General features: G+C 36.6%; 1 protein-coding gene across 1 annotated transcript in view; it reads right to left on the bottom strand.

Moving 5' to 3' along the window:
• Positions 1 to 296: 296 nt before the first annotated feature.
• LOC113235870 (calmodulin-binding transcription activator 2) overlaps positions 297 to 16,799 on the bottom strand; it is a 354,352-nt gene continuing 337,849 nt past the window's right edge. The window contains exons 19-23 of the mRNA XM_026471792.1: positions 15,478 to 15,586; positions 15,319 to 15,393; positions 3,869 to 3,893; positions 1,918 to 2,022; positions 297 to 1,068 (exon numbers count right to left, since the gene is read on the bottom strand). Coding sequence (XP_026327577.1) covers positions 1,918 to 2,022; positions 3,869 to 3,893; positions 15,319 to 15,393; positions 15,478 to 15,586 — 314 coding nt within the window. The 3' untranslated portion in view covers positions 297 to 1,068. The remainder of the gene's footprint in view (positions 1,069 to 1,917; positions 2,023 to 3,868; positions 3,894 to 15,318; positions 15,394 to 15,477; positions 15,587 to 16,799) is intronic.

Below are 16,799 nucleotides of genomic sequence, written 5' to 3'. Positions count from 1 at the left end.
TGTACTTAACCTACAGTTAAACTCCGCGTTCACAGAAACAAATAGCCTAGACTTGAGTTTTGACTTGACTTCAACACTTTTGCAATTCCAAAATCAATATTAAACGTAGAAGAGACTGACAATGTCAATGACAATTTGTATGAGATTAAACGTTTCAATATCTGTGACAAAAACGAACATTACAAAAATTCCGATCTTTACAAAAAGAAAAAGATTACGAATACATTGATGATATAATTTACTTTACGTCCAATTTGGTATTTTCAAAAATATAATTCCAATAAAAATTCTAAACAAATGTCTCAAAAATACTTTATGAAAATATAATACAAATACGATAAAATTTATACTAAATATAACCCTGTGTATGACCTGAAGAGTTTAAACAAAGATACATTTAAAAAACTCCGAACAAGTCATAAAGAAATAAAACGTAGAAATGCAATAGTTGATTCAGTAATATACACTGTGTTCGATAGTCAAAACTTCGTTACAGGTACTACGACGAACGTAAACTTAATAATTACTTCAATAGACAAGGCCTGAGTCATCTCACAACTCGAAGAATAAGACCTGTTTCAAACAATTGATCAGATATATCGAATGACACTTTGATAAGTGCAGGCAGTAACGTTTAGTAATGAAGCATTGAGACGAAGTAAAGTTTTTCAAAAATCAACGTTATTGAAGTTTTACGATAAAGGGCAATTAACTTGAATAAGATTTTTTTTTAAACCCTCTCTCGTTGCCAGGCAATCTGAACTTTATTGCCAAAGGTAGATAAGGATACATCTTAATGTTGTTACGTGTACTTATAATAGTCCCGTCATTTCTCCACGTTAATATTTTTGGCAGACATGATTTTCAATCCAATTTCATCTAGTTTGATCCATCTTAATTTTCTATTCCGCCCTCATTTTCCTTGACGTTATATGAAAAGGTTTAAGACGATTGATTGAAATATCAAAGAGCACATTGGGTATCGGTCACATTCTGAATAGTAGTTCTAGTAGCAAATCTTCATCGGCGTCCAGCGGGGAATGCGGTTGTAAGTAGTTCACCGCCATTCTAGAACAAGTTGAATAAAATCTAATAAAGCCGTTAATAGGACATCAATATAAAAAAATACCCGTACAAAAATGAGGTTTATTCTGTTAGAGAAATAATTAACTTCAGTACTCCAAACCAGTCCTTTTATTTTAAACTTCCAGTTGAGAGAGTGGTGAGAAACTTAATAATAGCCAGCAAAATTTGTTATTTTAACCAAAGGAACCAACAACGACAGCCCAGCTCTGAGATTCCCGCTTTAATTTTTTTTTAAGTCTCTCTCTCGTTCAGAAATTTACTCTGAATCGATAACAATTCCAAAGTTAAAATTAATGAATACATTCATTCAGAAATCTAACATGAGCGATTTTCGCTAATTAAAATTTAAAATAGAATCCGGACAATCAGGAGTTCAATTTAAATTTTTTTTCGATAAGACAACAACTTATCTGCCTATATAGTGTATCTGCACTAGATATAATACCTTGTCTCACGTGCATAAATGGCATAGCCGTTAACCTGTAAATCTTTCGTAGTGAGAGCTCGATAAGACTGGGTCAGCCATTCTGAGTCTAAATGACACATATACTGTTGAATGGTTGTACTATCTTCCTTCTTTTGTTCACTCTCATTCGCTTTCTACACTCTCGTCATTCATTATTTTCTTCATTCATGCACATTCTTAATTGCTTTATTACGGCTCTGTTCAATTTATAATTTTATGCACACAGGTATTTGACCTTTTAAGTATTCAGTTGAAATGAAAGTAGAACAAGTTATATCTGAAAAATTTGTAAACATGACTTGGCGTATTCGAATAATAGGGATTCAAAAACTCTCAAAGTGTCGCAACAGCAATATTAGAGTTACCTATTGGCCGTGGGCTGCATACTGATGGTGTGCGGCGAGGAGTTTCGGCGGACATCCTGTAAGAGCTGGGCCACCTTCCCGCTTTCGGCTCGTGCGTTCTGCAACCTGCGGACGTAAAACAGTTATTTAATTCCACCTTCACCTTTCCATCATCGGAGGACTAGACGCCGCCTGAGGTTCCACCCTATTTTGTGAATATTCCGAAGATTCGCACGAAATGTTACCCTTCCACATTTATTAAAGCTTGATATTTTGAACTGTGGTTTGAATCGGAAAGGGAATAATACAGTTGAATTGATTTTTTAAAAATAAATATATAAATATATTTTTTAATAATAGACACACGCTTGGCCACAATTGAATGGACCCAAATTGTACTTTTCGGAAAACACAGAGTATTATATTCCTTTGCCGTACGCATCAGAAAGGAGGAAGCAAAGCGCTTATTACGAATAGATGCTATATCAACGACTTAAGGATGGATAAATTTTAAGAATCAAGCTTTTTTTGCTCCTTATACAGGGAGCCGCCGCAGGATAGCTAGTATTTAAACGTATGCATACGTTTAAGAGCGATGTCACACGGGTGCTGCCGGCACGTTGGGTCGTCACAATGCTATAATTTCGACACACACTAGCTGTGCGGTGTCGCAATGTAACGCCGTCGCTTACTTACGCAGCGCAGCTCCCCTCCCCACTGCGTCTCCTAACCCCTTGTTCTATGCGCACGCATTCCGACGCCGCGTGCCGCTTTGACGCACAATGTTAGACAACGTTGCTCTGATCCCACAGTAAGTAGCTAAAACACTTATTGTGTTATGGAAGTCGGGAACAACGACGGTTCTACAAACACCCAGCCGGAGACAATATATAAAGTTTCTTACCACGGTATGACTTCTTTTTATTTTCCCAATATTTCGGAACGGTTGCACGCTCCATGGTCACGGGTTGACTGGACGGCGGCAGATGACAGCGTTAAGAGCAGACTTATCTGTCTACCCTCTTGCGCTGCCGACGACTACCTTCATCGCGATTTGTTGTGGTGTTACCATTGTCACTCACTTTTTTCACACAAACCACACTCACTGTATCCACACGCGAAACTGAACTCGAGGAGTTTTTGTTTTTATTACTGCACGCACTAAGGACCGGATTCCATGCACTGGACAGTTTAAAACCATCATCACGGTTAAATGTTTTGTACTTCGTGATCTCGATGGCTTCTCGTACCAACCGTGGTATGTAGTGACGTTCTGTCGAGAGTACCTGGGGGCTATGCAACTCGATCCAGTGGTTAGCGTCAGTCTGTGTGAGATGTTGTGCTATAGCCGACTTCTATGCATCATTGTTTTTTACTGCTCGGATGTGTTCCTTCGTAAGATCGACAATTGTTCGTTTAGTCTGACCGATATACGAGCTCCCACAACTGCAGTTCACTTTATAGACACCCGATGTTTGTAAAGGAAGGTGGTCTTTTGGTGAACGTAACATTTTTCCTGTTTTGGTTAGTTGTCGAGAGCGCAAGAGAGTAGACAGATATGTCTGCTCTTAAAGCTGTCATCTGCCGCCAACCCGTGACCATGGAGCGTGCAACCGTTCCGATATATCGGGAAAATAAAAAGAAGTCATACCGTGGTAAGCAACCTGACATTAGTGATAATCATTTAGTGAATAACCAAAATCAATATATAAAGTTTTTTCTACACCGGTGTGCAACCCACTCGACCACAGAGGTCGTCGATCATTTGGCGTGTAATTGTAATTCATATGTAGTACAACGCAGCGTCACCGCTCAGGCGTCGCAACCCATCGTGTTGCATCGCCCTAACAAGAATTTTGAGAACGCAGACAAAAACACCGTTGGGCTCATCTAATTAGCCGAAAAAATCTTTTTCTTATAACAAAAGAAAAAACAATTCACAATGAATTTCCGCTTAAATTCTTGTACTTACGTTAGTCGTGAATTCCTCCCAAGTACTAAGCAGCGTGGAAATAATTAAAAAGTTTTCATCGTTACAATTTTACAAAGGCCAGAGTTAAAACTTATTACGTATTTATTCACAAGAAACAAACAGTCGCTGACAAAGTAACAACAATGGCTATTTACAAATAACCTGAGAGTTTCATAAAGTACGTGCCTCTACCATGAAGTTACAGTGGCTATTATCGCTAGCGACTGTGTAAAATGTTTGTTTATTTTGCCGTAAAAAATTGTGAAGTAATTTACGCGATCGCTAGCGACAACTGTCACAGCAAACTCGTGGTAAGTTGTGGCGTTAAGTCCGTTCATTCCCAATAGTCCCATGTACTCAGTTCCACGTGGAACAAATTCCCACCAGTTTCTCGTTCACGTGCAAATGAAATCACGATTGTGCTTTGAACAAATTCAAAAACGGAGTACTATCTATTATACCTATGTATATTTATGTGTAATAGAATATGTAATTATTTTTTTATTATTTTTATTAGGCACGAAAGGACACACCATTAGTTTCTACACATTACACACCATTCTTTTCCTGTATGTGACTGAGCATCGCAAAGTTAGGTGTGTCATGCCGGTCATTTTAAACCCCCACGGCACCAGTTGGTAGATGAGATCATTTTGACCCACCACGACGATGAACGTGTTAATGCAAATGTTACAAAAAGTTATTAATTAAATACCTTATTTTCAAATGTTTCAAGGAAACATTGCAATGTACACTAATTGTGGTTTACATTATAGTGTCATTTCCTGTGTGTGACAATCGCGAAAACTTTAGAACTCGATATTTTTAACATCATTATTAACAATGTTAAGAATTTAAATTATAAGAACAATAAACAATACGTAATCAGAAAATCTGCTTACGAGAAACAAAACAACAAAGTTGTTGAAAGCCATTTATCCGCAAGCAGCAATAGAAAAGTTGGAAAATCTTAAAGCTATATTTGAGGAAATAAACAGGATTAACGTTTCTGTTTCGGAATCTTGTAAAAGAACTTATTTAGGCCTTCTTCACCTAGTATTGTTTTTTATATATAATATTAAGTGACGGGACGAACAAGTAGTGCTTTTGAAGGCATAAGTTGACAAGTCACATGTGCCTGTAATTTCACCATCACACATACCCTTCAAAACCGGAATGCTCACATTAATGCTTGGCGGCCGAAATAGGCAAGGTGGCAGGCAGTACTTCCCTGGACGATCTCTTTCACAGGGAGCTTTACTATTCTTTATTGCACATTTATGACTTTTTCAAATATCTGTTTTTATTTAATACAAAAACGAAAATTCTGCCTATGTGAAATATATAACTCTCTACAAAAATTTATTGACTTATTTTGTTCATAGAATCTTTAAACCTCTCCTGAAAATTTGTCATTTTACAGATATGGCCTCATTGCGACGAGGATGCGAGTTCTAGTCTATAAATAAACGCGCGGCTAGCGCGAGCGCGACATAGAAGCGCGAGATATTAGCGGGCTTTACACAGACACTCTATCGCGTGTGATACAGCAATCGTGCGCTGTTGAGCGCGCGTATAAATACGTGGGAAGGAAAAGGACAAGAACACGCAATTGCGCTCTTCAGTCGCGCGGCGCACTCCGATACGCGCCAGTATAACGCGGCTTATCCTGCGCTATTAGTGCAGTCCTGTACACGCTCCTAATCACGCGCGATAGAGTGACTTTGTAAAGGGGGATATCGCTATTCTCTACGCGAGAATAGCCGTATGTCGCTCTCACGCTAGTCGCGCTCTATAGTGCTAGCCCTATTGCAGCTTTACCATGAATAATTCAATCGTATTTATAGGTCGTTATACCGAATAAATTCCGATTTAATTTGTATTACAGTCGCCCTTATGACTTTTGAAGTGTACCGCAATCTGATAAAAGTAGAACAAAACGTTATCTACACCTACATGTATCTATCTTATTTAATCTATCTACCTTGACTTTCTTTATCTGCGTCGAGTTAACGGAGATTTCTAACTTTCTTATTAAAATCTCGGGGACCCAAAAGTTCGCCTCAATCGGAGTTTCCTTCGACCTTTTTTGGGCCTTCATTATAATCACAGATACCTAACGGAGTACCAATCGGCTTTTAAGGGTCGCCGTTTGATGAAAGATTATTATTATCTGAAAGAAACGCGTAAATTTTTAATATAAAAAAAACTTCGTAATATCTTTTTGATTCAAAAGGATATGGCGTAGGATGATAAGGTTGGCGATATTTAAATTAGTTTCTTGAATGAGGAATGCGATGATACTTAATATTAACATTAGGAGAAAAAAACAAGAATACTATTTAGTAGCAGTAGAGCTCCTTGTAAAAGAATTCTTCAAGGTATTTCTGGCGCCAAATAATACAATTAGTATTTTTGCTTTCCGGTTTTAAAGTGTTATAACGCGAAGCAAGATCGAAGGAACCCGTGTAGTTGTCATTGCAATAGTGAAAAAAAATCTCTAATTAACCGCGACGTGACCTCGCGACCCCAAGCTTTGCAGGCGGACTCTGCCACTAAGCCACTAAGCCGCATCATTAATAGTAAATAGTTTATTATAGATGCTTAACTTAAATCTTACCAAAAATTTCCGTGTCATAAAATGTTTAAGGGCCCAGTTACACAACGCGAAAATTTTAGTGCTGCCGCCCCACGGTAACCGTCGGGCTACCACGCTTTCACGTACATTAATGGCGAATCTTAATTCTATTCACTAGGCAACAACGTTTAAATTCCTCGGAATAATAAAGCCGCGTGATTGCGATGATAGTACAAATCCGCGTATGTAGAATATTGTTAAAAAGTTTCTAAGGCTTTTTTTTTAAATGAAACGAAATATTTATTCGCAAGCAAACACGGTAACAAAAGATATTATTATAGTGAAGAACACGTGTTGCACCAACTACTGGCACGCAAATATTAAAATTAAATTGAAATTAAATAATGTCGTACATTAAAATTATATAATTTGTCAAATAGGAAATGTCAAATTAAATTAAGTAAAAATGCCAATAAATAGCAACGGCAATAAAATCATAAATTAAACAATATCAAAGAAGTAAGTACAGCATAAATATAAACAAAAGGTCACTTTCTTTTTATTATTAAAAAATCTTTGTTGTCATATAAACACAGATCATATAGCACATCAAATAACCTTTTTTTTAAATATTTTTATAGATAAGTCTGCGATAGCTGCAGGCAAAGCATTATATTTTTGTATGGATACGTTATAGCAATTCCTATAAAAGCAAGTAGTGTTATGGGTGGGGCCAGCTAAGTGGTTTGGATATCTGGTTAAAAAACTACATACTTCAAGTTTCCTAATAAATAAGACCAAGTTTTTTTTTTAACAAACACGCATACCTCATATACGTACTGCCAGCATATCAAGCTACACATTGACGTATTTGGTTCCGTTGCACTGGGGGCGATTTTCGTACAAAAATGTGTAGTCTGATGTGCCGTTGGCGGGAAGAGTTACAAGATTTAGCTTTCTAAAAAGTTGTCTACAAGATTCAGGCGGGCCTACTCTACATACAGCTCTGACACATTTTTTCCGGATAGCAAATACACGGTTTATCTCTACGCAGTTCCCCCAGATGATGAGGCCATACCGCAAGTTTGATCAGACAAATGAATGGTAGCCCATCAAGGCAGTCCTCTGATCACATATGTGCGTTAGACGATGTAAACCAAATACAAATCGATTCATCTTTGCACATATTAAATTAACCTGTGGTTTCATGTCAGTTGGGAGTCCAATACTATGCCGAAAAAATTGCTGGATGAGCATTCCACAATTTCATCTCCATGACAACTTACAGTATATACATTACACTTTTATACTATGGTAAGCTACACGCCTGTATGTAACAGTTGCAGTGCCACTCAGAGCTTTAAATCGCAAAGATCTGAGGGGCATTGCCACTGCGACCATCACCCTGAGACATCAGTTGACAAGTCTCATGTGCCTGTGATTTCATCGAAATTTTTGCTCTGTAAGGATTAATTCCTGTTATCTATCGACTGATAATAAGAGATTCCCTTAAATCACGTTAATTTGATCGCCACCACATTTACGCGGGTTTGATTTGGCCACAAAATTAACAAAATGGAAACATCCCCTTACAGGATGCAGGACTTTACAAGCTTGACTGTGAGTGCGGTCTCTCTTATATTGGACAAACAAAGTGAAGTATTTGTACCCGCGTCAAAGAACATAGAGCTGCTGTCAAACACCGCCGCGTAAACAAGTCTGCAGTCTGCAAGCATGTCATGGATAAACCTACACATTCAATGAAGTTTGACAAACCCCAGGTCCTTGCAAAAGAAGTCCGTTATCTACCCAGGATGCCGCGAGAGGCCATTGAAATTAAAAAACATCCTAATTTCAACAGGGAAGATGGTTTCTCCGTACCACCAGTTTGGGATCCAGTATTTCCTCTAACGAAAAATCCCAAACATACATAAGCTGCAGTGCTAATTAATCTGTTTTAGTTTATTATAATTTCTATTGTTAATTAATAATAAATTAACTTAATAAAAATTCATTCAATAACATAATTTGTAAAACTTAATGTAGCGTAAATTGGAATAATAAGGTATTTAATTAATATTGTAAACTATTGTAACTATAGTGAAAAAATAGGGTGGTTTGCATTAATATTAGACATAAGTGGTTGATAACTGTACCACCTCAGTCAACCGTGACCATCAAAACCAAATATATGCGATTTAAATCCAGAAAAATAGTTCCATTTCCAAAATGGAAACTCATAATCAAATGCTAGTTACGCCTAATAAAACCGTAACCAACATTCAGTTGATAGTCGACAGAATATTTATCGACTGCAGTTACTAGCTTCGTGTAAGCTAAGAAAGTACTTTTGCTCAATGAACTGTCATTTTACTCCATCGTCAAAAAAGACAGCCTATAAGTATAATATTCCCAAATACGTGGTATTTGATTCACCAGTTCCGTTAACATGTTACGTAATAAGGGAGATGTATATGAATTTTCATTTCTGTGCTTGTAATATGTAATAATCGTAACATTTTAGAATGCGATTCAAAAACCATATTGTTATTACACCTTCAATTTTCTCGTCAGTATTTTGTTCCCCTTCTTTTCGCCCATGTAGGTAATCAGAATCAGGTGACTCCAATTACCTACATAGTGAACCCCATTGCCTTACTACGATTAAACAATGTATTTTTATATTTGTAGATGCTCAAAGTTTGTCCTAGGAAGTCAAATAAAGCTAGCTGGTCTATGGACCATCTAGAAAGGTCTCTGAAGCTCATTGATGAACAGAATTATTCAACAAGAAAAGCCGCAAAAACTATGAATATCCGTTTTTCAGTCTTCACAAGAGGTACACAAAAAACAACTAAGGAACCTGATATGGAAAAAGAATTGGCGGATATAATCAAGAAAATGGCCAACGTATTCTACGGGTGCACCTCAAGTCAAATAAAAAGAGCAGCATTCGGATACGCTTAAGCCCTAAAGCTGAAATACAATTTTAACACGCATTCAAGATTGGCCAGTCGAGTTTGGTTTGAAGGATTTGTTACCAGGAATAATATTTATGTGCGAAAGCCCGAAGCTACTAGCATCAAAAGGGTTACAGCTTTTAATAAAACCGAAGTTCAGCAATTCTACTTTTGACTTCGACACCGATCAAAGATACCCTGGTCGAAAAAGAAAACAAAAGGAAGGCTAAAGCTGTGGAAAACAAGGAAAAAGGAGTCGTAAAGAAGAGCAAAACACAGAAGGTTAATCGTGGGAAAGTTTAGAAGAAAATTCTGCAGGAATCGAATGACATACTTCCACGTCAAACGTAAACACGAGTGAGTTATGCCAGGATGACTAAGACGACGATGCAGAAGACGCAGGCAACTTGTGTCTTGTATGTGGCGAATTCGGACGAGATTACGAAACATGGTATCGCTGCACTTCTTGTGGGCTTTGGGCTCAAGCTGATTGTAGTGGGTGGGACTCTGCTCGCAATTATGTGTGCGATATGTGTTGACCATCATTGTCTACATGCTGATCACCAATGCCAATTGTTGCCAAAGTTGACAATCGTACCCGTTATTTTTAAATCTTTATTATTCCAAAATTCATAAGCCAAAGTGGATAAAGTTGATCTCAATTGATAGTTTAAAAACTAAAGTTCATTATATGAACAAAGCAATAAATAGTTGGTTGATAGATTTGATTATATTTCTATTCTCGCTTAGGTGATCCTCATTACTTACATCTCCCTTAAGCTCCTTTAACAATGATTACCTCGACAGCTTTCAATTACGTACAAGAAACTTGAAACCCTTCAAATGTTCAAAATTGTAAAATTTTACAAATTATGATTTCATTAACACATTTTACTAAAGCTTCGTATTTAATACAAGAAATTGGATACTTCTTTTAAACTACGTCTACATAATAATGATGTATAATTATTATTAGGGTGAGAACAGACGAACGTAATTTTATGAGTTGTGAGTCACGTTTTTTTGAGTAGTATAAGTTCGACTGAATTTCGGTTAGAGCACCGGAATAACTTTTATTCATTGTTTTTAAGTGTTTGTACGTGTGTTTGTATCATATACGGTAATGAATTCATGAAACATAGTGTGCATTTATAAAGCATTAGATGATTTTAGAAAAACAAAAATAAAGTTTAGGCAGTTTCATATACATTAGTAGCCGTAGTAACTTCTAGTGAAACCTTACCTATTTTTGCCGCCAAACCGTAATGTCAGCTTTACTGTGTTCCAGTATCCGGTGCTGGTGAAATTACAGGCACATGGGACTTGTCAACTTATGTCTCAGGGTGAAGGGCGCCAGTTGCAGTGCCCCTCAGATCTTTGCGATTTAAAGCTCTGAGTGGCACTGCAACTGTTATGGACAGGCGTGTACCTTACCATCAGGCGCACGACTTGTTCGTCCCGCAACTTGATATTATAAAAACAAATGTAAACATCCGGATCAATTTGTAATGCCAAAAAATGTTTCCCTCACCCCGTGTCCACCCGCACAAGCACGTCATACAGTGCCACCAAAGTTTTCTTGTAATTGCGCGCGTGATTCAGCAGACAAGTAACTTACATTGCGTCGTCATGTCGCACAAATTGTACTTTAAGGCGAGTTCCGGAGGAAAAGCGGGAAAAACTGTATTGTTTGTTCAAATGGTTTAGGTATTTACTATTAAATAACGGTCTTACAAAAAATATAAGATACATCTATGGATATTGTCCAAAGAATGTGCTAATCTGTTACACGATAGGATGTACTTGGCCTGATCATATAATCCTGAGAACAGGCTAAACTAAAAGTGTAAAACTAACTATTTAAAAACAAAATATCTAACTTTGCATATAATTTTTATACGGAAATATTTCTCTTTAAGTACTGCAAAGAACCTGCTAAATTTTGGTTTACAAATGAAGCCCTGACGTTTTTAAATTCACATTTATCCCAAAATTTGAAAATTGCCTAGCAGTTAAACGACGCAAAGCGCCGCCTGCTACTTTGTCAGTCGCCATAGGGCGCTTGTTGACGTCGGATCTGTGTCGGATTCATATTAATTATCAGCGTGCGGGTTGTGGAATTTAAAAGGCGGTCTTCCACACCTCACCTTCTAAGTAGACTTGCGTTGAAATAGCTCGCCTTAATATGAAACAGAATGCAAAGTAAATTAAACGGCTCAAAAAACGCGACTCACGACTCGAAAGATTGCGCTAGTCTGGTCTCACCCTTACTGCCAAATGGTTAAATAATGAAACAGAAATTGATATTATCGTATTATTAAATTGAATAGAGAAGCTGAAAATTATTATTTTTTTTAATCAAAATTTGATATAGGTTCTTAAGATATGTCTCAGTGAACGGAAATTAAATTATGGATTTGGAAAGAAAATATTGCGAAATGAAGTATTAAGATGTCCCGACGGAAATACTGTGATTGGACGGCCAATTGGCAATGCCAATAATGAATACTGGAAAAATTATCCGAGAGTTTTTAGCAAAGTCATTTACATCTTATAGTATCTGCACCGGTGTTTTATGGGCACATTAACTTAGACATCTTACATACTTAATTATATATGAATTGTTCATTATGATTATCACATGCATAGCAAGGCGTAATCAGCAGCTTACGGGGAAATGTATTGATTGAAAACGAAAAAAAAATCAGATCTAAATCGCGTAGGGTAGGGTAGGGTGATAATATCAATGATCGACATTTTACGGGAAGTGACAGAGAACCAAGGTCGTCGACATAGCTAGTAGAACAAGCAAGCTGAAGTGGCAGTGGGCTGGCCATATCTGACGAAAAACCGATAATCGATGGGGGATACGAGTTCTTAAGTGGAGACCACGACTCGGCAAACGTAGTGTAAGACCTCTAGCCAGATGTGATGATTTGCGAAAGGCTGGTGGCAGCAGATGGATGCGACAAGCCGAGGACCAGGCGAAATAGCGCGCTTTGAGGGAGGCTGACGACGATGATGATGATGAAGATTTTTAATTACCCAAAAACATTCCAATTTACGATAAATACGGTTTACAAAAATATAAAAAGGCGATAAAAAAAATATTTTTTATTTTAACCACATGATTTAAAAGAAAATTCTAAATAAAACAAAACATAACAATGAGTAGTACTGCAGTCTTAAGTTTGAATGGGATTTTTCATCAGAAGACACACTGGACGACAAATATGCGCGTAGATGCCAAAAATAGTACCATTCCCAATTTGAAAACCAACCACGAATATTTAAAAACCCGATAATGGAATTATGTTTGCGGTTCGTTTCTCTAGTGATGCATTCTCTCATTTCTCTAGGGACATGAAAAATCCCATAACTAAGAATAGAAATGTGAAACGCATACATTAAAAATATCGATAGCATTATTTTGTCATCGTTATAGACAATAAAGGACTAGCTATTCTCGCGACATAGTCCGCGTTTACGTAAAGCGTTTGCCATGCATGTATTCATTAATTAACCATTCGGCCCTATTAACCACTACAGTTGGTTGGTCTGTGGGAAGTGCTAGTTTTGTACCCTTGTTTTCAATTACTATGCTTCACCATACTCGAATATTTATATCAGGGTTGATTTATGTATGAAACAAATTAGGAAACAATTGTTCTAAATCCGTTTTGATCCGGTGTTTTGATAAGTCCTCAGAATCTTACATGAAATTACTTACTGTAAATAGTGTACTTTGACATTTTGATAATAAGGTAAATTTATTCCTAAGAGTTTACAAAGCACTAGGTTAAGTGTAACCAGCGGTACTATGGGTTACAGTACAAGAATTTTAAATTTAAACTATCTGTAGGTCCAGGCAGCCATCCCTACTAGGGTCCTAGAAACAAATCAATACTACCGATATTTCTCGTTCTCACACAATCAAAATTCGGTCGAGGTAGTCACGCTGCGGAATTCAGATAAAATGGATCAATGCGATCTAGCAGACTTTAAGGGAACTATTATGATGAGAAACTTTCCTGAGATAAACCTACTGTGCAAAATTTATATAGTTTACACTTTGTACATGTTACCAATGTACATACACATATATAGTCACTGTATCTTGAATGCAAAGGCTGGAAATGAAATGAACATAATAGGACTTCATGTGACTTATTTTAATCTCATGCGATCATTGTTTGGGATAAATGGGCCAGAAAACGGTGTGCAAAGAAAGTTTCTCTATATCCTTCAAACTAGCTTTGGCCGCAATGGCACTCTTGTAATATCAAGTCGTGGTCTATTGTTCCTTTTATTATGTTAGACATTTTTTTTTATCTTGCTACTTCAATTTAAGCTATTGTTCCACATTTTTGCGCTTTCTAATGGGCTTCCGTGTAATACGCTATCTTCATCTTTCCGTTTCCCTTTTTCTTTAGTCTGATCCATGTAGCTTATCTCATTCGAGGGTAACTTATTATGCAAACCTTTTGTTTCATCAGTAGTGATCTCAAAGATGCGTTTACACATTTGATAAATTTTAACCAAAATTACACCCAAAACTAATGCAATGTCTTTTAGTGATTCATGAGTATGCAGTTGTGCATGTATCAAAAGGATAGTAATTACGTATGTACACACGCCGTCACGTTACCAGAACACAAATAAAAGCCCAAAACTAATGCATTGTTTTTTCAATAGTTTGATCGGTTATTTTACTTTTTTCTATTTTAGGTGTAATTTATTTATTCATTTTACAGGGATAACAACAATCCGGGCGGTGTCGTGGTGAATGTGCACCGAGTCTACGGCGCCGACCCAACCGGCGGGAGGTAAACCCGGGGGCTTTTAGTGGGGTAGGCCCTCCAGTTTGGAGGTCCCCACATAACCCCTGAGTCTCCCTGGGCTCAGGGGTATCTATAAAGACTTCCCCCGCGTAAAAAAAGGGATAACAACAATACTACTTGGTATGTTTACATTCAGTGTTGATTAATTCTATTATACGTGCACGTACAATCAGCAACATTTTCCACAAATTACTATTAAAAATGAAATTGTCGTGTGTGATGGGTAAACTAAAACCAAACCAAAACTAAAAGAAATAAAAAGTAAACAAAAAAGAAATCTGGGGGATGATATCGTAGCGATTTAGTCATTGAACTGCTTTTTCGTATTCACGTGTGACAGTGAACGTCAACGAGTCCAATTTTAAAGTCGTTCGATCCAAATGTCGTCATAGCGAATTCTGGTATATGAATCGATCTTAAATCGACTCTAAACAACAAGTCATACGTATTGTGCTAAAATTTTGACAGTTCTTTCAACAGACTGGTCGACTAAATATCAAATTTCACAATCCAAGATGTCCGTCATTAGTCGGTACGTTTCGATTCTACTCATATCAACGTTCGTTCAAGTGATATGTGAATACCCATTTTGGATAGGACTGCGATCGAACGACTACGTAACTTCAATGATATTTTGATAGCTTAAACTTAAGTGAATGGCAATAATGGTCTCAATAATAGTTTTGTTTAAGTTTAGAATCCGGTAAATAAAATAAATACTACACAAATTATTGCACTGAGAAAGAATACAACTTAGAGGAACTCCCTTGCCAGCATTTCGATTCATCCGAAGAACACAGTCCGGGAATTTATCCTCCTTACGCTGTATAATCACAACGGAATACATAATCTCATTATTCAAACATATATGATGTTTTTTAAAGGCCTCTGCAGGACTGATTTTTTTATGCGTACTTATGGTTCTTAGTGCACGTTTGAAGAACAACCACCCTATTCGTTTCAGATAAGTTACTCCAAAATGTGATACCGTATGACATCCATGAGTAAAATTATGCAAAGTATGTTAAATGGAAAAAACGAAACTTTTTACGTTTAGTGATTAATACTCACTTAATCTTTGATTGTCGCATGAATTGTTGGATCTTCCTCGCTGCTTGATTCTGACGCCTCTGAGAATATGTCCTCCTGCACAAATATGCAATCCATTTTGATAGCAGCGATAGCTATTTTAAGTAACGTTAGGTAGGTACGTAGCAATAATAGACTTACTTGACGAGAGTGGCTTGTGCGAGTCGATGCTCGCGATGCGTACGATATCCTCGTTGTATTACTGTCGCCGCAGCATGCATTTGTTTCAGATATGCGAACTGATTGGACAAGAAAAATTAAATAAATTAAACAGTTGTCTCACAAGGGATGATACTGGAACCATTTTTGTTTAATAGGTCTGTGTTGTAAAGGTAAATTGAAGGTGTCAGTCAAGGTTCCATATTGTGCCCAATATAATTTTATACACGTAAGATTGTTGTTGAAAAATGAAGTTGTGAAGAATAAATAGGCACTGAATTAAAATGCAAGGGTAAATATACAATTTCAATTCTCACATTGTTGTGGATAAACTAGAAGGACTGTCAATTCTTTACCGAAGAGCGGTAATCTTTTTTTTTTGTCAGAGTTCTGCAAATTTGCGCGCGCAAAATGTTACAATTGCATAATGCTGCCGCCATTAATAGAAAGGGCACTTGTGACAAAACTCAAAATCAAGAAAATGATATTTAAAAACATGAAATTTAAAAAATATTTTTCTTCGGCGGTAACTTCATACTTTATCCACCTAGGAAAAATAAAAATAGTGACAGATTTTTTACTCATCATGACAGTATACATAATAATTTTTTTGAAAAAATGTAACATGCGCCCTTTCATCTAACAGCGACAGAATATTCACCTCATCAATTTCAGGTCACAGATTTGAAAATTTGAAACTATGGAATTGATTGTATTTATAAATACCATGTATTATTTACTACGGTTAAGGAACGACTGAATAATACTGTCCATAGACAGTGCAATTTAACGGACGCCTAAAACGCGTCGCTCGGTTCACTTGCTGCGCTTCAGTAAATTAATTAATTTATTTCTCCACAGATACACAATTTATACTTATTCTAAAGACCTTGCAAACCTGGACATCAGGTTGTTGGCAAGACAACGCTCTTTTACATTACCTATATGTATATCTATTCTAATTAATTGTTCATTAATTAAATTACATTAAATAAAAGCTAATTTTCTAAAGTAAATCTGTCATTGCTAAATAATAATTTATTACACTAAAACATTACATGACTTAGCAATAATTTTTTTAATTTCTTTTTCAACACTTTTTTTACCAACCTTCGTATTTTCTCTGAGCCAGTCTATTTTATTTTATATTTTTGGTATAACATATTTTTCAGTTCTTTTTCCATAATTATTATTAACTTTACATTTATATGAATTCCTATTATACATATACACTTTTTGTGTTATACCTGTTATATACCAATAATTTATCCTCACTCTTATAATAATTTTCAATGGCTATCGCA

Source organism: Hyposmocoma kahamanoa, unplaced genomic scaffold (genome assembly GCF_003589595.1).
Source record: "Hyposmocoma kahamanoa isolate Upper Pololo Valley unplaced genomic scaffold, ASM358959v1 88, whole genome shotgun sequence".
In the NCBI taxonomy this organism is placed as follows: Eukaryota; Metazoa; Arthropoda; class Insecta; order Lepidoptera; family Cosmopterigidae; genus Hyposmocoma; species Hyposmocoma kahamanoa.
This window is presented reverse-complemented; position numbering and strand designations above follow the sequence as displayed.